The sequence below is a fragment of the Lycorma delicatula genome, chromosome 1 (assembly GCF_047948215.1).
Source record: "Lycorma delicatula isolate Av1 chromosome 1, ASM4794821v1, whole genome shotgun sequence".
Lineage (NCBI taxonomy): Eukaryota > Metazoa > Arthropoda > Insecta > Hemiptera > Fulgoridae > Lycorma > Lycorma delicatula.
In genome coordinates, this window is record NC_134455.1 from 57,604,883 (window position 1) to 57,628,278 (window position 23,396).

Here is a 23,396-nt window from a genome sequence, read left to right on the forward strand (position 1 = left end):
TATAAATATATATATATATGTAGGGTCAGTAAATCTAGGGTCAGTAAGTTGCTGGTTTTAAAATTGATTTAATTAAGTTATCAATTTAAAAAAGATTGAATATTGTAACTTCTTCTTTTTGCATGATTTTGAAGTTGTTTTTGTTATTTATTAAAATCTTATAAGCTTTTAGAATAATTATATTTTAATTTGTAATTTTGGTGTATTGTCTTATTTATGTTTACACTTTTTTCAAATTCTGAAACTGTATTATTTATTTTAAATTGTCTTGCTCATAAAAGAAACAATCTATTCAGAGCGTCTTACCTAAATATTTATATACATAATTATTAGAGATGATATAAATCATCTTTCATTTTATTGAGTGAGGATAATTCCACTTACCTATTTGAATGAATGGTGTATGATTTTTTTTTTTAGGCGTTTTGATTGACTTCATTTCTATTCCTGTTACTGTTGGTTTTACATCAGCTACGTCTGTTATTATTGCAGTATCACAGTTAAAGGGTCTTCTAGGACTATCATTCTCATCATCAGGTTTTATGGATACTTTAAAGAAAGTTGCTGCTAATGTTCATAATGCTAAGTTTACTGACTCCTTTTTGGGATTTACTTGCATTGTTGTTCTGTTGATTTTAAGAGTAAGTATTTTAATGGAGCATTAATTATACATTAGAAATAAGATGTTTCTATTTTTTTTTATTTATTTTGATTGCTTGTTGTGTTTTCTTTCTGTCCATATTAACTTTTCTGTACTACCTACCTATTCTTTCTATCCATTCACTGCTAACCTAAGTTCTCAAATCCTATTTCATTAACTATTTTTTTTCCTAAATAAATACATTAGAGCATTTCACATTTGTGTACGTTTGTATATTTGAAATATTCATTTTTAGTTACTTATAAATTATAACATAAGATTATATGATACGTATTAATTATACAGTTATTAAATAATTTTATTCTTTTCACATAAATATTAAATTCACAAAATATTCAATGCTATATTAATTGAGTTCATTTTATTTATGTAAAATGATATTTAAAAGAAGTACAGTTTTGAAAAAAAATAAAAATCTTATTTATTTTTCCAGTCACACATTATATTTTGTAATTTGATGAAAAGGTATTCACTCTGTAAAATTTTAAAATCACATTTGACTATGATTTTACATGTCATTATTCTGCTAACTCTCTTGACTGATTTGTAGAATTTACTTGTGAGTAGTAATGAAAAACTCCAAATTGGTTAATCTAGAATTCCTAACAGAAGACTCTCAGCATTATTTACTATCCAGGATATTGAAATTGAAAAGACTAAGAGTATAATAGTACAGTTCATGACACTTTACAGGGAAAGTTAAGTGATTATTAAGTGGTTAGCTATATGATTAAGTGGCATTAGTTAATTGTACTGTTAGTTTTTATTCTTTGTCTCAGTTGTGATGTTTGTAAATTTTTTATTTTGAAGTTTTTTTATTTGCTGTGTGATGTAAGTTTTTATGAAAAGGGATTATCTTTAAAAGATTCGTTATTGGTTTATTATTCCAGAAGCTGAAGGATTTTAAAGTTACACTTTCTGAAAAAAATAAAGAAGAGATCATTAATAAATCAGCTTGGCTTCTTTCTACTTCAAGAAATGCACTTATAGTTGTATTTTGTTCATCTTTGGCTTACATCTTTGATAAAAATGGAAGTACACCCTTTGTGCTTACAGGTGAGAAGCTCAACATGGGACTAATTTATGTTTTATGGAAAATGTTGTCTGATGTAACAGCCTAGAATCACCTTGTGTCAATTCTATCCAGTAAATTTCATTCTGTGTTGTTATATCATCTAAATTATCTTGATTTTAGTAATATAAATGTTGGCAGTATTTATTTAAGCATTTTGAACACTTTGCTTCATATTTTTATAAAATCTCAAAGGTTCTGAAAAGAAAATTTGGTATTTAGTACTTAAAGTGATAATAATAATTCAAATAAAAAACTCATTCATTGAAAATAGTTTGAAAATTGGTTCTCAAATAAAATATATATATGTATGTATGTTTGATATGTTAAAATGCCTTAAAAGGGTAAATTACTTTAAAAAATAAAATTGCTGTAAAACATTTTTTATCTTTGCAAATAGTAGCTTTTTAGTGAATAAATTAACTGAAAAATAATTACTCATATATATATATATATGAATATGAGAGAGAGAGAGAGAGAGAGAGAGAGAGAGAGAGAGAGAGTGAGAGAGAAAATCTGTTAATATGTTAATAAGTCTTTGAAGAAATATATCCTGATCCCTGTAGGGGAAGACGACCTACCTTGTGATGATCCAGCAGTATTCCGCAAGCATTGCTTCATTCCAGTGGCCCTGATATTTCTGTTCCATTACAGAAATACCCTGATGGAATCTTTCTCCACGTTCATCATTGACAACTCCACTACTAGGAGGGAAAACGTCCAGGTGTGAGTGAGAAAATGGATTTTAAGGAACATGTTGCATCCGAGTTGATGGTATTTTTGCAGAAGTACTGTCGCCAACTGACTAGTTTTCATCTCTTTTGCTGCCTAAAAATCCATGAACCCTAAAAATTCAGTCAAATGCAGAATCTTTTACAAGTTGTCAAATTTGTGACCCAACAAAAATACCTTCTTTAACTTTTGCATCACTGAATGTAGAAAATTTGCCTCTAAGTACTTCAAGGCCTGTCCTTCTTGGTTCATACTTTTTGACAACATTTTTCATCAAACCCAGTTTTATATGAAGGGGTGGGAGAAGAACATCTTTTGGGTCCATGAGAAACTCGACAACAACATTTTTCTCACTAGGCTAGTCTGCTTGAATATAATGTGATTTCCTATCCCTACTGTCCTACATACATAAAAAGTAGCAATATTTAGTGTACCCCAATTGCATTCCTAAGAGGACTGAGATGACTTAGATCGCCACAGATTTTCCACTTGTGTTCAGCATATTTGATTGAATCTAGGAGGATTGCCATGTTTGCATAATTATCCATGTGAACAGCATGACCAACAGGAATAGAAGGAAAATGGTTGTTGTGAAGTAAAATACAGCTTTCAAACTAAGCTTGGAGGAGTCTGTGGATCATGATTCAAAATCAACATTTTATCAAGCCATTAACGTTGCAGCAAACAACAAGATTGTTTTTCTTCTCAAAAAAAAAAAAATCTGATCCCTATGATGATTTAGGTACTGTGACACCCTGATATAACATTGGAGAAAATTCCATTGCTGTAGTCTGGACCCTAGAAGTTCTGCTTTCTCCTTCGACAAATCAAGGTCTCAAATGAGATCACTCAATTTTGCTTGTTTAAGTCTATGCGGTTTATCATCTTTTTCATCAAAATGAGAGTCATGGGATGTGGAAGACTTGTGTTCTTCTTCTACACTGTCTTCATTTTCTATTTCAAGCACTTAATTTTGGGGTGAAGTAAGAACTGGTAAACTTTCTGAATGTGGAATAGGTCGAATAGCAGATGGAAGATTAGGGTGTACGACTGTTATTCTTCTCTTCATTGACAATCATGCCTTTACAATACAGTATTTACAATACTCCAAACAGAAATAGCAGTTATCTATATGGTTTGTAGGCTCCACCAAACCATAGGCGCAGCAAAAGCCATAGATAATTTTTTATTTTTCAGCCATTATCTTAGTGTAACTGAACAAGAGTTGCAACATGTATGTGGAGCCCATGGCTTATCCTGGTCCCTTACCTTCATACCGAAATAATGCTGATATGTAGTTTTCACAAGAGGCATCCGATAGCGTTTCTATGATGAAAATGTTATTTCACCACAAATGTAATAAAAATTATTCACTGATTTTACACATTTTCATGGCATTTTGATTTAAGAAATTTTTAACTTTAAAAGCACTTGAAAACCAGAAATTCTGCTCTAATTACAAAATAAACAATATGAAACTCACAGTCAAAGCAACAGTAATAATAATGTTTATAACCCACAAACAGCTGGAGAGCGTTGTTTTGTCATTTAACAGATATAACAACTCCAAAAACAAAATTACCTCCAAACTAAAAATGTAGATTGGGTGAAAAATGACATGTCATTGTGTCTCCAAAGGAAGAGGTAATTGGTCATTTTTATAGTGATTTTGAATTCAGCAGATGGAAATACATAAGAAAAAGCTATTTTTGAGTTTTAAACATTTTCATTGTTGGGCTATGATGATAATCAACTTAAATTTTGTACAAGAAGATGATACTTATGGGTGAGACTAGAAGATGCAGGAAGATATCATATATATATATATATATATATATTTATTTTTCTAAAATCAATTCTTTCAAGACCCATATCATCTTTGCACTGATAATATAAATTCAAATGTAATTCAACTCAATCCACCCAATTAGAGATAAGACAACTCTTACTTTATTTTTATATTTGTAATTTTTCATGAAAGTACTTTTTGTGGAATCCCACATCATCAGTTGTGTGATATTTATAAAATTGCATATTAAACGATTAAAAGATTAAAACACTAATTATATACAAGAGTATATGAAGTCATTAAATAAAATATATTAAAAACAAAGTAAAAACAAACATTTAAACATGTATGTGGCCAGCCATATACTGCAGTACTGAACTATTTAAATAAATATCTTATGAAATATCTATGAAAGTGCTGTATCTATTGCAGTTTTTATGAGTGTGTCTCCTTCAAAATCTGTCTGTAAATTGATAAAGTTGAATCTTTGTTTATGTTTATATATATAATATCTTTCCAAAATATCTAAATTTCTATTTATCTCTAAATTATTATTAACATCAGTAATAGAATGTTTATTGTTTATAAGGTTATCTGCAAGATTAGAGAAACCCATTTTTTATTTTAATAATGCCTAAAATGTTCATAAAATCTGGCTTTAAACGATCTATTGGTTTCATCTATATAAATATCCTCACAATCATTACACTTTATTTAATAAACCCCACTTAAATTTTATAAATCCGTAATTTTATTGTTTTTTTAATTATTTTATTATGTGGTTGTTTTAGTATCTAGTTTATTATGTGGTTCATTGTTTATAACCAGATCATAAATGACAGAAACAAAGTTCAGAACTGCAGTATATGCCGAGCCACCCACATACATGTTTAAATGTTTGCTTCATCATATACTCTTGCATATGATCAGAATTTTAATCTTTTAATTGTTTAATGTGTAATTTTATAAAAATCACACGACTGATGATGCAGGATTCCATGAAAGTACTGTGGTGAAAAATTATAATATACAAATAAGGTAAGAGTTGTCTTATATCTGTACTTTGGTAGATTGAGTTGAATTATATATATTTGAATTTATATATTATTGTGTGTATGTACACACATGCACGCATGAACACAATAATACCGAAAGTAATGAACACAAGTATTAAAGGACAAAAGATCTTGATTGCAGAAAATTGTATCAACATAAAAGAAATGAAATTAATAGAAAATATAGAGCATCAAATGAATACTGGTTGAAAAACAGATGTATTGAGAAAAATATGATCACAGGAAAGGCAGATGAAAATGCCTTTCCTGTGAAAATTTTCACAGGTGTATAAAAATTTTCTAAAAATGAGGCTGAAATATATCAGATCTGTGAGTGGAAAACTTTTTTTACAGAGATAAGAAAGAAATTGGTGTTATGTCATCAGAATTAGCATACTATGTGAGAGAAATAGGAATGAATAAGCTTTACAGCCGAACTGAATATATATAATTTATGAGATCATAACGTACCTTAATTTCAAAGCAAATGATGAGAAATGTCAGAAAAACATAACATGTAGGACAATTTATCAGTATTTAGAATTTGTTGTAGTAGATGAAATCCTGTTAAGTTCCAGAAGGAGCATGAGAACAAGACTGATCATTCTGGCCCTCATTAACTTTGGAAGGCAGGGGAAAAAGGATAAAGCCAATTAAATTGAACTTTATATAGAGAAAGCATTTGATCATGTAGAATAAAAGTAAGAAAATTTGGATTTAAACTCAGGAAGAGAAGAGAAGAGGAAGCAGTTGTTTATAGTTGCAAAAATGAAGTTGTAGTTATAAAAAGGGAAGAAGACTAGCTTTGATTTTGAAAAGAACAAGACAAAAATGCCATCTTCTCCTGTTGCTTTTTAACTTGCACATTGAAGAGGCAAATCAGAAATTGAAGGAGAAGATAGGAGAACAGAATACATTATATTTTGGTTGTAAAATTACAATTAATAGATAAAAGTGATAAGACATCAAAACTAGATTGGTTCATATAAGGAGAGCTTTCATAAAAGAAGAAGTTTACTAGAATCAAACACAGATCTAGACTCTAAAATGAAATTATTATTGAAAATATTGGTGTACAGTTTAGTTAATGCTTTATGATAGTGAAACTTGGATACAAGAAATAACAGAAAGGAAAAAAATTGAGGACTTTGAAATGTGGAGTTATAGAGGATGTTGAAAATTGGGAGGGATTATATGAAATAATATGGGATTATATATATAATGTGGAATGGAGAGGTGTTGAGAAGAGTAATGATTAACGGATGTGTAGAGGAAAACAAAGATTGAAATTTTATGTAATATACAATTAAGATCGTAGGATGTAGTAAATATTCTGAGGTTAAAAGATTAGCACAGGATAGAAAGGAATGGAGAAATTAATTTGCTAGTTAATTACTTTTTGAACTTATTACATTAGGCAAAAAAAAAAATTAGAAAAATAAAAATATGCATGTGTTTATATAAACACATACTATAGATATCTTTGAGAAACTGGTTCACTACATAGTATTTGTACCAGTTACGAATGATCTGTCCAACATGACGCTGTTACTGATGAAACTATTGTCGATGCAGTTCAGCGCAGTCCAGCATCAGTACATGATGTCTTTCTAAATGGATCTGAGTTTTGTATTCAACAGTGTAGATTGCTGTTAAAAAATAAAAAAAAACTGGAAATTACAATAAATTATTTGAAAAATTATTTCAAAGTTTGCAATATAATAGCAGCTGATCAATAATGCACAATACTGTATTAGTGTTTAAATTATTTTTAAAGGTAAATTAATTATATCGGGTAATGTGAACTGTGCTGTTGGTGAAGATTTTTTGTGAATTTTAGTTTGAATGTGATCAATTTTCCATTGAAATAATGCCCTACTATGACATTAACAGAGGAATATGCTGATATGGTATTCATTTTCAGTGTGTGTATTGGTAATGTTACAGCTGCTACAGTAGAATATGAAATACGTTTTCCAAATCACTGGATTCCAGATCCCAAAACAATTAGTTTGACTTTTCACAATATTTGCAAAGCAGGTACACTGCCTAGTATTTGTACCTGCTACAAACTATCTATCCAATACGATCCTGTTATTGATAAAATTATTATCAATGTAGTTCAGCACAGTCCAACGTCAGTACATGATATCTAAGCAGATTGTAGTTTTGTATTCAATGGTTTGGAGGACACTTAAATCAAGATTTATCATTATCATAAACAAGTAGTTCAACATCTACACACCGCTTCCCTTGGAGTTCTGCAACTGGTGGAATACTAATTGACAATCATGTTTTGTTTACAGACACAAATTTCACTCGAGCAGGTGTCAACAGCTTACACAATGAGCATACTTAGGCAAAAGTAAATCCTCATGAAATGGTAGAAGACAATTTTCAATGCTGATTTAGTATCAATGTATGGTGCGGCCTTCTTCGCAATCAGTTGTTTGGATGTGGCTGCTAAATGCTGAGCGGCCACACCCAGCAAATAAGGTGTGGCCTTATTTGTTCTTCTTGACTTTTTTCAAGAAGAATTGCTGCAGTTGCTTGAAAATGTTCATGAAGCACAGAGATGCAAGTATACTTCTAGCACAATAGTGCGCCTCCTCACTTCTTTTGTGCTGTTTCCACTTAACACTTAAATCGTCATTTCCCTAAGAAATGGAGCAGTCATGGAGGTCCACATTCCTGAGCACCAAGATTGCCTGTAACATCTTTAGATTTTTGCATCTGGGGATGGATGAAAAATATTCTGTACAAAACAAAAATACATTTTCTTGAGGAATTAATTGTTCGCATTCTGGATGCAGCTGAACAACTTAAGGACAGCCCTGAAGAACTAAAAAGAGCAAGAAAAGGAGTACAGAAGCGTGCCAAGAAATGTGTTGAAAATTGCAGGCTCATTTTTGAACATTTATTACAAACTGATACACACATTTGGTCTAGTGCTGTCCTCTCCTGCTAGGTATATTTACTAGACACTCTCTCAGCTCAGTTGACCAGGTAGCGTTCACAAGAAACCATCACAGCGGATAGAGTTTTTCTTATCTTAAGCCCTTCCTAATGCTGTCTGCAATTCTGTGATGAAAACTTTAAGAAGCAATGTGGCAACATCAAATTCCTGATTCCTGTTAAAAAAAAATCCAGTAGTAGAGACAGTTTCAGTGCTTCTGGAAGCTTACAGAAAGGAGAAGCTCTAAGCCAGGCAAGAATTTAAGGGTGGTTTACTTAATTCAGAAGTGGCCAATTGTCACTCAGGTTGCTCCTCAGTGTCCAGAACAGACGAAAATGTTCTAAAAGTATAGAGCGCAATCAGGTTTGATCATTGCAGAAAAACTGACAAATTGGAGGAAATAATTGGAATTTCTGAATATCTAAGAATCTTAACTGAAGATCTGAACATGGGATGCATCAAAGCAAAATTTATTTCACAACTGCTTTCCAATCAACAGAAGGAGAATCATCTGAAAGTGTGCCATGAATTGAAAGAACACACATAAACTGACCCGGATTTTTTGTCAAATATCAGGGGATTAATCTAGGTTTGAAAAAAAGGCTGCAGTCCAGCCAGTAGCTTCATCACCCAGACCAAAAAAAATATATGGCAGATGAAATCAAATGTGAAGCCCACAATAATTGTTTTTTTGCCATCAAAGGAGTTGTTCATGTTGCGTTTGTTCCTCAGGACACCATAGTGAACCAACAATACCATCTACAAATAATGCAGTTCACATTCCCGAAGTAATGTGCAGCAATTGCATGAGACAGTGAGAAAAAACACCCTAAAAAAAATTATTTTATTGCGATTGTGGGACTGGCTGTGCTTCTTCATGATAACATGCCTGCCCACACAGCATTGAAAATCAACCAGTTCTTGGCAAATGGCATGACCATTTCTCACCCCCCTTGCTCATCCAACCCTAGCCCCTTGGAACTTCTTATTCCCAAGAGTGAATAAAATCCTAAAGGTAAAGTGTTTTCAGGACATAGAAGAAGTTGAGAAAAATCCTTGGAGGCATTTAAAAGCATTAGTTAGAATATAAAAATTATTTTGAACAGCAGAAAAACCATTGGGACAAGTGCATATCATATAATGGACAATATTTTGAAGGGAACTGATGTTTTCAAGATATCTTAAATTTATTGTTTGACTTTTTTAGTTAACTAAGATAAACTTTTTTCTGGAGATTTCTACTGCTCTTTTGTTTGTAATGAAGCAATAACTTTTTAGAACAAATAATTTTAATTTGATTATACCATTATATATTGTTTTAGTTTTTCAGTTAAGTATGATAAGCCTTTTTCACACAACTTTTTTTCTGGAGATTTCTACTGCTCTTTTGTTTGTAAGAAAGCAACAACTTTTTATGAAAATTACTACCCATTTACATAATTAAGCAATCCAGCTCTTGATTTGTCTCACTAATTATATATGCTACCAGCTACATTAATCTTAATTCATTTACTTTTAGCATAATTACATAGTTTTTTTAGCTTATTTATGACATCGGTTTCTTTTGACAAATACGAGGTGTATTCAAAAAGTAAAGAGAAATTTTGCTTTTTTGGAAAGAATTTTATTTATTTGTCTACATTAATGTTATTTCTTCAAAGTAGTCCCCTTTAGATATTATACACTTATGTCAGCGCTTTTTCCAATCCTCAAAACACTTCTGGACTCTTATCTTTGGAATAGTGTTTAGCTCTTTCAGCTATTCGCTTTTAATCTCATCTATGCTTGTAAAACAAACTATAATAATTAAGGTTATATATAACTATAATTTAAGGTTCTCTTTATTTTTGGGAATACAAAAAAGTCACATGAAGTCTGGCAAATATGGCGGCTGGTGTATCATTACAGTGTTGTTTTTGGCTAAAAATTGATGAACAAGTAATGAAGTTTGAGCAGGCACATTATCATGGTGCAAAAGCCATGAACTGTTTCGCCATAAATCCAGGCGGTTTTTTTGGATTGCTTCACCCTAATGGCATTGAACTTATAGATAATACTCCTTAATGATCGTTTAACCTTGTGGCAAGAACTCATCATGCACTATGCTGTTAAAATCGTGGAAAACTGTGAGCATAACCTCCACATTCGACTGTACTTGTCAAGCTTTTTTCAGTCTTTGTGATCCAGAATGCGTCCACTGGGACAATTGAGCTTCGTTTCGACATCATATCCATAAACCCATGTTTCATCACCTGTTATACACGTTTCAGTAGTTCTGCATCATTGTTGACTTAATTTAGTGGCTGCTGAGCAACTTCCACACCACCACTGTTGTTTTTGTTCAAAATTCAACAATTTTGGAACAAATTTTGCTATCACAAGTTTCATATCCAAAACATCTGAAAAAGTTGTATGACATGACCCAACATCATCAGCGACTTCTCTGATTGTGATTTGGTGACCATTCATAATTATTTCTTTCAGTTTTTCCAAGTTTTCAGCAGTTGTTGATGGGCTGGAGCGTTCAGGATGCTCGCATCCTCAACATCTTCATGACCTTCTTGGAAACTCTTATACCACTTACTCATAAAACTCACGAAAAGCAATATTTAACATTTTTAAAAATCACTACACTGTCATTCTTATAGCAAAATTTAATACAAATTCACTGATCTGTTATTTATACAAAATTAAAATTGCCGATCATACCAAAACACATGTTATAAACATCCAATATGGCTAAAAATGTACAGATACTTTTCAGACATATTTATCAATACAACAATGAAAATATCCTGAGAATCGGACTAATACAATACATGAAATTTCAAAATTCTCATTGCTTTTTGAACACATTGTATATGCACTTTTAGTATATATTGTGGGAATCTTCAAATCCAACAAACATCATAGTCCTCAATCTTCAATTATCTGTTTTGTTTATTCTTTTTTGATTATAAAAAAATGAATGTTCACAGTTACTACTTATCCACTTCTATTTCTGTGCAATTGAGTAATGATTTTGATCTGTCAAGTAGGAGTGCAAGGAAAAGCCATATTTAGTTGGATGTTTACTAAATATCATTAGTTGGATGTAAACTAAGTAAGGACTGATCTGAATAAGTTGCTGCAGACAGGCAGTGTTAGTATGGTAGGTGGGGTATTATCTAAGGATCTAAGGGGAAGGGACTTATACTTAGAATTTGCCTCAAAACTGATAAGACAGTGAGAACAAATAAAAGTATAAGACTTTCTATAAATTAGTTTGCACAGAAGTTTGTGTGCTTTGGTAGCAGTTAGGCATACCAAATGTACTGCAATAATTGAAAGGTATCTGTTGAAAGATCCAAGTAATTTCTGTTAGTTGCTGAAACGAACAGGTCTTTTCAGTAGTTTTTGATAGTGCCAACTAAATTGATGGCTTATATTTAATTTGAGAGAGCCCTTTATTTCATCCATTCCGCTTAATTTTTCCATACGTTTCACTTCAAAAATTATTTCTCATTAACAGAAGTTATACCTCTTACACCATTAACTTTAATGTACGTGCATTATACTGTACAAAAGTACTTGGATATATTAGCTATTAGTTGTTTGTGCACTTGATGGACTAAGTATTTCCTTAATTATTAATAAGAAAACAGTTAATAAATAAAATTAAAGATAATAAAGTTCAACAAAAAAAAAGTTTTTTATTATTATATCTTTAATATAGCTGCAACATTAAAAGTGTGGTAAATTGTTATCCTTCTCCCTGGTGCATTTTGGCAGCATTTAACCATTGAGTTATATATTTTTCCATTACAGTTTTGTCTTGTTTTAATAAAATCGATTTAAAAGGTGGCCGAGGTCATTTTAATTTAAAAAAAATGCCACATCTTTGATAATTCCTTAGAAAAAGATTTCAGTTTGTCAAATTAAATAAACATTGTGGCCATTCTAGTGTTTCTTAGCATTCTGTCCATTCAGGAAAGGTTTGATTGAGGTAGTCTCTTAGCATGAAAAGCATAGTGAGGAGTTGTTGCACGTTGCTACCAAATATGGGAATGGCCAACATCATATGCAGAATTGTTTAATAGCTCTCTAATAACAAGCTCTCATAACATCTCAAGGAATGAACTGCCCATTTTGTTAGAGAAATATGGTCCCAATAGTTAGGACCTTAAGAATTAAAATTCCCCAAATGATTTTTGAGGACTTATAAAAGTTTTCACAGTTTGTAAAATGCAAACAAGCTATCTTGTCTTAAAACAAGCTAAAACAATCTAAGCTATCTATGTTATCTATGAGTATCTGCAATGTCTCCAGTATTTTAAAATTTTATGTATATTAATGTTAATATTGACATGTCAGTAGTGGAGAATTAGAAAATCTTTTGAAGAGTATGGAATTTTACACATTTAAGTAGGAGTGGTAGGCTAGACATTTTGAAAAAAAAATGATATCTTAAGGTTAGTTTGATAAGATTATACAATTTTTTACCAGGGAATTATAGGATAGTTAATATAGAATTAATGAAAATAGAGAAGTAAGAGTAACAGCACTGGTCAACATAAAGTTTGGAACTGAAAAGGGAGTAGGTGTTATACTGTGTATAGTATTTTATATGCTGAATCTGAATATGCATTCCAAAACAACTCATAACAAAACATTCTTAAGTTACAATCCCTTTAATTTATTTGTTCCATCATTCATGGAAAAAACAATATAAATAAGTCAGTACATCTATATGTTTGCTTATTCACATCTGATTTGTTGTAGATCTATATTTATTTGATACATATCATTCGAATGATGTCACATTTCATGTCAAGCCAGACATGTCAGTGAGTCAAGTAATGAGTAATTCAATGTGATGATCTTAAGTATGAGTTCAACTCTTGGTATGACATGCTATGTTCTTTACTTGTGGTAGTGGCTTTATCATACAAATATTATAAAGATTGTTTCATAAGTGATGCCATAAATTTAATGAAAGATTTTTATAACAGCACAATTTTTGGTATTATTTTTTTGAACATCAAGATTTATTAAGAGGTATGTGTGCGTATATGTTTCATGCTGTGTTTCATTGCACAAGTATTTTAAGTAATTAAGTATTTATAAAAACGTAATTTTTTAATAATTATTTCTTAATATTTCAGTTTACTTTCATTTATTAAAACATTTTGAATTTTATAATGAATAAAAATCGGGCTTGTAAAAATTCTACAAATATTTTTTGTTATGTTTGGAAATAATTCACCACAAAAAGTCAACAAAAACTGGTATCAAATCTGCTGAAAACTGCTTACAAACATTATTTTGACTGTCTCTTGGGAGACCAAGATAAATCCTGGTCTCCACATGTAGCATGCATGAAGTACTTTGTTAAACTAACCCAGTGGTTTAAAGGGAAAAAAGAGCATTTGCCTTTTGGCGTAACTATGATTTGGCGAGAGCCTACTAACCATTATGATTGCTATTTTTGCTTAACAAATGTTACTGGTTTCAATTCGAACAATAAAAGCAGTATTGCATACCCAAATGTTCATTCAGCTATGAGACCAGTATGTCATGGTGTTGATATATCGATTCAAGTCACTCCAACTTCTTGGAAACAAATTTCTGATTCCCAGAAGGCTCAACCAATGAGAATCCTCAACTTCAACAGATAATAATTACATTACAGAAGAATCAAAGACTGAACCTCACCTCATCACACAAGCAGAATTGTGCAACTTAATTCATGACTTGTATATGTTGAAACAACATGCAGAACTCCTAAGTTCATATCTTAATGGAATTTATTAAATAAGGATACTAAAATTTCAGTGTGGCTGGTGTTGTTGCATATTTCAAATAAGTTTTCTTCTATACGGTACCACATGCTGTAGGAAAGAATGAAACACATGAAAGTATGTCAAAAATTTAAAAATTTATTAGGTATGATGAACACTCATGGCAAATCATTGCTGACCTGAAAGTGATAGGTCATCTTCTTAGTCTTCTTTTTCTGTTTAGCCTCTGGAACCACATTAAGGTATTACTTCAGAGGATGATTGAGGATATGTATGAATAATTGTAACTGGAGTGTAGTTTTGTAGTCTCAGGTTGACCACTTTCGACTTCAAAATCAGCTGATTTGCGGTGACAAATTTACCACTAGAACAACCCGATTGGTTTCTTCTGTCTTCAGAGTGGATTTACAAAACATATGTGTTTATGGGATAGTCAGGCTACAGATAAACACTATGCAGTTAAACACTGGCAAAAACGAAATCAGTTTACCCCAGGAAAGAAAAATGTTGTCAGTATTCCCCTTGTTGAAGCAGGTAGTATTATTTTTACCACCTCTACATATAAAACTAGGCCTAATGGAGAATTTTGTAAAAGTATTAGATAAAGATTGAGATGCTTTAAATATTTAGCTGAGGTTTTTTCACAACTAAGTGAAGTGAAATTAAAAGAGTGAATATTCATTGGGCCACAAATAAGAAAATTAATTCATGATGTCAAATATATTTGACAGAAAACTGAACATAAAAACTAGCAGCATAATATTCATTCAAAGATGTTGTTACTGGATTTCTTGGTAATAAAAAAACTGAAAACCATGATCAGCTTATAAACAAACTCTTAGTGAACTACAAACTGTAGAATGTCATTTAAATTGATTTTTTATGTTCTCATTTGGAATTTTTCCCTTTAAACTTGGGTGATGTCAGCGACGATCAAGGAGAAAGGTTCCACCAAGATATATTGCAGATGGAACAAAGGCAGATGGCCTTCAAGGTAAATGGGATGAATCTATGATGGATGGATAATAGAAAGAGAACTTCACTGAACACAAAAGGAAAATAAGAAAAAAATAAATTAAGATAAACATAAATTAATTTTAATTCTGATTGAAAAAGATCAGTTAATAAAACATAACAATAAATTTAATTTAGATAAACGGGAGTATATAGTTTAAATTGCACAAATTGTGACTTGGAATATATCGGAATGACAAACCGATCTTTTTTGATCAGAATTAATGAACACATTAATTGAATAAAGGGAAATAAAAAACAATCCAATTTTTTTAGACATATCTTAGAAAATCATAATTACAACCCAGGCAATTTTATTAGTATTCTTGAATATTGCAATATCTTTCATAAAACAAATATTATTGAAAAATATTACATATACTTAAATAATAAAATATTTGACAAATGAACAAATTAAATTTGATAATGATGTATTATTTATTTAAACAAATATTGAAGAATAATTTTGATTTTTAGGTTGGTTATATTGATCATACTAATAAACATAACAGTTGAGGGCTTCATACTGATGTGACGGACGTCAACATTATTTTTAATTTTTGACGATCAATTATATTTATAATTTGTTTTTAAAATTCAAAATTCATTTAATATATTAATTTGTGAAGGAAATAATTATAATGCATAACACATAAATGTTCCTAATGTTGGATTAATATCCCAAAGCGCTTGGACATAATAATAAAAAATAGTTGGTACTGGAAATTATTATATAATTAATAAACTTAAATGTCTGCAAAATAAAGATAGGAATCTTAATTGTAATTATTATCATTTTTCTATTAAAGAAGTTTCTCAGTATTTTAAAGGCTTTTAACTAAAAATCTCTGAGGGTTATGAAAAAAACTGACTCGCTTTAAGATTCAGCATAAAAATGCATTCTAATTCACCTACTTTTTTACCTCAATTCCAAATTATTATTTTTTTTTTTTGTTGACCTGTGTAATGAATAGACATGTAACAGATGATTTAACCACATTAGTAAAAATGGATGATATTAGAGGGAGACTGAAATGTTATACTAAGAATATGAGAACGGAAAGATAGTCTATAGGCTAGGCTGATGACATAAAAAGTAGACTTTTAGATAAGCAGATAATATAGTAAAATGAAAACTTATATTGTACTAATATTTTTTTGAGGTTGGATATGAAAAAAAATAAAGGGACAAATGAAGAAGTAATGAACAGGATTAAAGAAGAAAAAGCACTGATGTGGGAATTATAAAAAAGAAACAGAAACTAATTAGGACATGTGCTTTTAGGAAGTGGAATCTTGACAATTGCACTGGAATGGTAAGAGGAAGAGAACAGAAGTGAGAAAGAAGGAGACAGAAGGTGAGAAGGAAGGGAATGAGAGGAAGATTGTGGAAACAGCTAGAGGGGCAAAGGAGAGGCCGTGGGACAAAAATGGTCTGAGATAGCAATGACATAGATGCCACCAGGCAGAGCACCGGATGATATTTTTTTTTTTAGAAAAAGTGCATTATTGATATTGATATTTTATTAATATATTTTAATAAAGTAAAAATTAATTCAATGTAACATTAAAAAAGTATTTTTATAATGAAGAAATCTGTTCTTAAAAAAATAGATTTTTTAATAGGTCAAGATTAATTGACCTATTTATTTGTGTTAAAACAGTTTGATACAGTGTAGCATTAAATGAGTACAATTCTGTTTTCTGATATAATAAAATATTCTGGTATGAAAAAACTTTTCATAGTTCAATAAATAATGAGTATTTATTTGCATGCCAGACTTCCTCAGATATTAGTTTAGATATAATTTAGAGTATAAATATAATTTTCACAAGCATTTTATTGTTAAAAAAAAAAAGTAACATGGTGTTAATTATGTAAAAAAAAAATTACACTACTTCAGTAAAATATCTGGTCAAGCATGGCAAAATATGCCCATAGATTAAATTCACAGAGATACATACCACTTTGTAGACACTGCATAACGTTACAATGAAGAATGAATGCACAAACTTATTGTGTGATTAATCATCTAAAATCACTTCAGTTAATTGATTAAAATTATCAACAAGAGGGACCAGGTGTTTTTTAATATGAATTTGACTCGAAGAAGCTAAATTTGTAATTACTGGATAACCTCCAGAACTTAGAATTCTCCTGATACCCAGCTTTATTAAATGCCTCACCTTGACTTTGGTAAGAAAATTAAAGGCGATTGTGATTACACTTCATCATCCATTTTGCATTACTGGTTATATATTAAATTACTTTTATCTGCTTCACTTGTACATTTCTCCATGGAGTACAGGTTTTGTTTTAGAAAAGAAGCAACCAACCACAAAGTTAAAGGTTGCTAGTTTATTTGCAGCTGCATGTTGTTTCCCCATAGCTAAAGTACATGTGTGTTAGTATGGTCCTACAGATCAGTAGTTTATTTCATTATTAAACTGTTAACAGTATATAAAATGAAGGTTGTTTATGTTAATTGATATTTTAGCAGATTATTATTATTATGTTGTGTATCTCATTCATTATGTCTTACATAATATTCATGAAATTGAGTGTCCAAATCTTAAAAAAAACAGTACTAGGTAACATTTGTATGTTTGTTTTAAGATGTGCCATTATTAGAATTTAATGTTTAAATAACATATTTTGTTCATTCTATTCTGTTGACTTTGTATGTTCTTATGATGCAAAGAATTGAATTTTTTATGGGCTACATGCAAAATACTTGTCATATGGTATAAATAATATATCCTAATTAATTAAACTCACTATATAAAAACATAAGTCTGTAAATCTGTAATCAATAAGAATTATATTTTCATCCTTTTTTTTTTTGGTTTTTAAATTTTTTCTTTTTTAAGATAGTGTGTAATGATTACAGCAGCTACTTTTCAGCCTACTGTCATTTGTAATTAAGTTTTGCTTATATTTATTTATTGGATATCTATTAGTTCATCAAACAATAAAGATTTTTTGACTTAAAAAAAAGTGATTTAAAAACTCTGATTTCAGGTCCAGTTAAGCCAGGACTGCCATCTATTCAACCTCCACCAATTACAACAATTCTAAACAACCAAACATTATCATTTATTGAAATGTGTTCAGAGTTGGGTTCTTCTATAGTTATGGTGCCTGTTATTGGAGTGCTTGGAAATATAGCCATCGCCAAAGCTTTTTGTAAGCATTAAGTAGTAAGTTTTGATTTTGATTGTATCTAGTATCAGAATTTTATATTCTTTATTTACTTTTAAACAGTTCAGCTTTTAGATAGATGTAGCAACTGAACTGCAAATTATATTCATTTTAGTAAATCTCTTCTAGTTTTCATATATATAAAACAAATCTGTGTAAAATTCATCATTTAAATACTAATTTACACAGTTTTTTACATGACTAGTATATGCATAATTGGTTAAATATTAATTATTTTAGTTTTGTGGTTTTTAATAATGGCACTTGCTTAGGTAGCTTAATTATTACTTGCAACTTTTTTGTCACTTTCAAAACATATATATTAAATAATTGGATGAAGACCATGTCAAAAACAAGACTGCATTCAACAGTGGCTAGAGAGGAACTGAATTATTAATTACTAATAAGCCTACCAATATAGTCTTACCTTGTCTATAAAAGTCATAATGTAATCAAATTCTGTTAGGTGATTAATTATTGAACATTTAACTTTAAGTTTATGAACACATAACATTTTCTAGGCAATGAATTTCTCCATAATCATAAATTATTTTATTATTTCCATACTGGTAATTTGATGTTTTTTGCCCAGTATTTTGATGTTCCATTATGTTGAAAAATTTGTTTGTTCAAATTTTATAAGCTTTGTAATATTCTAAAAAAAATAATTTAATGATTAGTTTATTAGCTGGTAGTTGTCACGTTTTCTTATTTTGTCATCATTCTTTGGTTTGGTAATATTTCCCATTCCTCTGTTCTGTGCTTATCTTTTTATCTTGAATTATTACTACATCCTAAATCTTTAATTGTCTGTTTTATAAATTCCAATATTTTTCTTCCTCTACACATCTCTCTATCACCAAATTAACTAAATGTGGCTATCATAATGCGTGACCACCAACTAACTTGCTTTACTCTTCACAGGAATCTGCCACAAACCTTTTCTTCTCCTCCTTTTCATCTCACTTTTCCACTTTGTTTTATAGCAGTTTAATCTTAGCATCCTTCTGCAAACACCAAATTTCAAAAGTGTCTTATTTCATTCTTTTTTCCTATTGTTCATGTATCTATTGCAAAGTCTATATTCCATAAAATATGTTCAATAATTTCTTTTTAAAACTTTGGTCTATATCTGATACTAGCAGACATCTCTTTTGCATAAAAGCACATGTTGTTTGTGCCAGTCTGGTTTTTACGTCTACATTACTTTTGTCTTTTGTAATTTACTATCTAATTATGAAAATTTTCCACATTTGGGTTCTGCTAAAAGAACAATGTGTTATAGATGAATTTTAATTTTTTTAGTTTTTCTCCTTTGCTAGTTGCTCCAGTCCCAAACGTGTCTTTAAATTTCTCCTTGTTTTTATGTAAATTCTGAAAAACTACAGCAAATAGTATTACATTCTTGTCTCAGTCTTTTTTTAATCAGAGCTCATCTTCTCTTCTTTTATAACTGCTACCCGATTCATATACAAATAATCTTCTTTCCTTAAATTCCAATCCATCTGTCCTTCCAATTCATATATGCATATTACCATATGTTTGTTGTCTTGAGCTTTATTATCTCTGATATCAAATGGAGTCTAATCTAATACTCCCATCAATTTTTTCTCCTTCAAAGCATAATTTGGTAATTTCTCCTCTTTGTGTATTTCCTCTCCATATTTCACCTGTTAGCTCTTTCTTGTTTCTCTTATAATGGATTTGAATTCAGATTTCTGATACTGTTTTATCTTTGCTTCAGCTTCTCCAAGAATACCTTTAACTTTTCTGTATGCTGCATCTAAATTTTCAATTATTCTTATTTTTCTCTACTTCATCTATTTCTCTACATCAACCAATATTAATTTCCTGTGAAGGTGTTTCATCACCTTCTATTTTAACTGTATTGTCTTATAAGTTGCCTTCATTATCGATACAGGCTTTATGCTTTCTATGTTCTTTCATCAATCCTATTATATCTTTTGCTGCTATCCATGGTTTTCTCTCAAGTCCAGTTTATCACTTTATATTTAATATCTTTGGACATACAAAAATAATTCTTATTATTATCTGATAAGCAGAGCCTGCAACTGCACTGTGTGAGATAAAAGAAATATGATGTAAAAGTGTTGTCTTTAATAAAATATGTGCAAAACAAAAATCAGGTGGTAAGAAATTAAACATGTTTATTATATATACTTGTCATCTGAATATTTGAGTGTTTTCACAAAAATCTTTTACAAAGTTTTCAATACATTTGTAAATTTAAAATATAAAAATAAAAATTTTGTTTAATTAATGAGAAATACATGCTCATACATATTTTACTAAAAGAAAGTCTGGCCACTTAATCTTTGATAAAATTTAATTTCTTATATCTCATCCAATATTCAGCAGATTTCTGGTTCAATGTCATTAAATTATTCACTCAATTTTTTCTTTGTTTATATTATATTTAAATAATTCATAAAGTATTACTTAAATAAGATGTGCAATAATTTATTTTGAAACTTTTTATGGTTCAAAAACCATATAATCATAAATTATACGAAGAAAAACTCTGCTTAAATTGTTAAGTGAGAAATCACTGACAATTGATTATTGACAAAATAAAATAGAGTTAAGAGTTGTACTCAAAACAAAGGCTTTAGTTGACAACAAATAAAAAAATAATAGAAAAAATATTAAAATATTGATAACCATATTCAGCTGATTACAAATTGCATGACAATCTCTTTGGAGATGATTCTACAGCCAAAAATAAGAAAAAAATTACATAAAATAGTCAGAAAATGGTTCATTAGTAAGTTTTGGCTCATGAAAACATTTAGTCCTGATTTCTTCCCTTTATGAAATTAAATCATACTAAAATTCTTGGGGTACAAATTGAGGGGTAAATTTGGTGTTTCCTTATGGTTTTTGGCCTAAGAAATTGAATAAAAGTGGTCCTATACCTCTACCTCAATTAGGTTCTAAGAAAAATGAGTAAAACATGAAAATGTTTGTTGGAAATGCACAACAGATTTGGAATAAAATAACTTTGTTAATATTCCAATAAACAATAAAAATTTTTAGTTAACTTCATAGTGAATTTAATTCTGAGAGAATTGATGTAAATAGTCTATTAAAATTAAACAAAAGTTTGAGAAGCGCAACTTAACCCATTTCTTCCCAAAAGAAGAATTTACAAAATTTTTTCATTTTATCTTAATCTTTATTATCCAGTTTAAAAAATAAGATGTGAAGGGGAAACTCGTATTTGTAGTTTTTGAGTTACGATGTGTTGTGTTCATGCAACACTGAGAGTTCTCTGCGAGTTGAGATGTGTTAATGCAACGTTGGGAAATGATGTAAACAGTAAATATACTACTGATGATTACGTAAAATAATTTTATTAATAGTAGTAATAATAATAATTTCAGTTCACACTATTTTCTGTAGTATTTTTAATTTTACTTGTCAGATGGCTGCAAAATTTTTTAAAACAGTTCACTTGTAAAAACATTGGGCATTTATTACAAATATAAACAGTTGGACTATGACACACTTTATAGCTTCGTCGTGCATTTAGTTTCATTTCTGTCTATAATATGGTGTCAGTTTTGTCTTTTCATACATTGTCTGGTAAACTCGTTAACTGCAGTGTCTTAACAGTTAATTTGTTACCTATGTCAAGTTCTTCAATTTTCACTGATTGAAGTAACGACAAAATGTTACTGTTATTTAAATTCTATCTGCTTAATTTTGTTTCCTATTGATAAAATATAAAATTCCACTGGTTTTGCTCTCATGAACATTTTTGTTGAATGATGTCCAAAATAAGTGACCATTTGCTAATCAGTTGATATTTTATGAGAAAACACCCCAAATTGGCTGAATTTGACATTCGATTCATAATAATATGGGCGGAGTTTTGAAAATGTTTGATTTTCTAGTTTTGTTTTGTGTGATAAATGGATTACTTTTTAATTTCACCAAATCTATTTCATGGCATTTTCTCTCATATAAGAGGTATACCTTTATTGGGATCTTTACTCCAGTTCATTTTAGATTGGGTAAATAAGTGATAGTTCATCAGAAAAAGAATTCCAAAAGATTTTTTCAACTAGCACTATGAACGAGTTAGAGCTATGGTTATTTTTTCCTTAGCATATGAAATAGAAAACTCAATAATTTTTCCAGGAATACATCATCAAAAATTAAACTGAATGTTTGAAGAACTGTTCGACCACCATATTATTTTTATTTCTTACAGAAGTTTATTTATTTCACTATCATCTGAAATTTTTTATGTAGTTGATAAAGAATTTCCCCAATTTGGACACAGTTAGGTTCCTTGACTTTTTGTTTTACCATTGTATGTTTAGTTGGTTCAATACTAACAGAACTATGACCTTAGAAGAACCAGAGATATCCGAAGGAATGAGATTAACCCCATCGTTGATGACAATTGAGTTATCATCAATGTTTTCTGCATCTGTATTTTCATCGACATCAGGTGGTATAATTACTACATCGATACCGCATGCTGCTTCCTCTTACTCAATCTTATCAAGTGCTGCAAGCAATTCTTCTGCTGTTCTGTAATATTCTTGTTGAAAACTCATAGCAGAATACACTGGTCAAAGTAATATGTCAATATTTGTATACTAATAATAAAATCTTACTGTTGGGTGATAACACAAACTTCACACTATAATAATTACATTTATATTATGAAATAAAAAAGTTATGTATCATGCACTAAAATCTAAACACTGTAAATAAAACTATAAGATGTATCTAACATAGCTATGGTAATGATGACAATAGTTTGTTTTGATCAAGGCACTACACACGGCAGCTGTATCTCAACTAGCCGTAAATTCCCAACGTTGCACCAATGCAACACTTACACATTGCATTGAGTAACAAAGAAACCCAAAGCTCAATCATAATGAAAATAACTCTGGAATAAACTAAATATAATAAGAATAACTGTCAAAACAAAAAATTTGGTTCTAAGAATGTACATACTTTTATTTCTTATGACAAAAAAGCAGATTCTGAATGCATTGGTCTTATTAAAGTTCACATAAGAAAGGAAATATGTATAAAAATATTAATAAAAACATCAGTAAAATCTCTGTGTATTTTAGAATTAATAAAACAAA

General features: G+C 30.0%; 1 protein-coding gene across 18 annotated transcripts in view; it reads left to right on the top strand.

Moving 5' to 3' along the window:
- LOC142318445 (sodium-independent sulfate anion transporter) overlaps positions 1–23,396 on the top strand; it is a 161,333-nt gene that overhangs the window by 99,011 nt on the left and 38,926 nt on the right. For all 18 annotated transcript variants that reach the window (XM_075355092.1, XM_075355034.1, XM_075355076.1 and 15 more), the window contains 3 exons: positions 421–641; positions 1,552–1,717; positions 18,082–18,246. In XM_075355092.1, the coding sequence (XP_075211207.1) occupies positions 421–641; positions 1,552–1,717; positions 18,082–18,246 (552 nt within the window). The remainder of the gene's footprint in view (positions 1–420; positions 642–1,551; positions 1,718–18,081; positions 18,247–23,396) is intronic.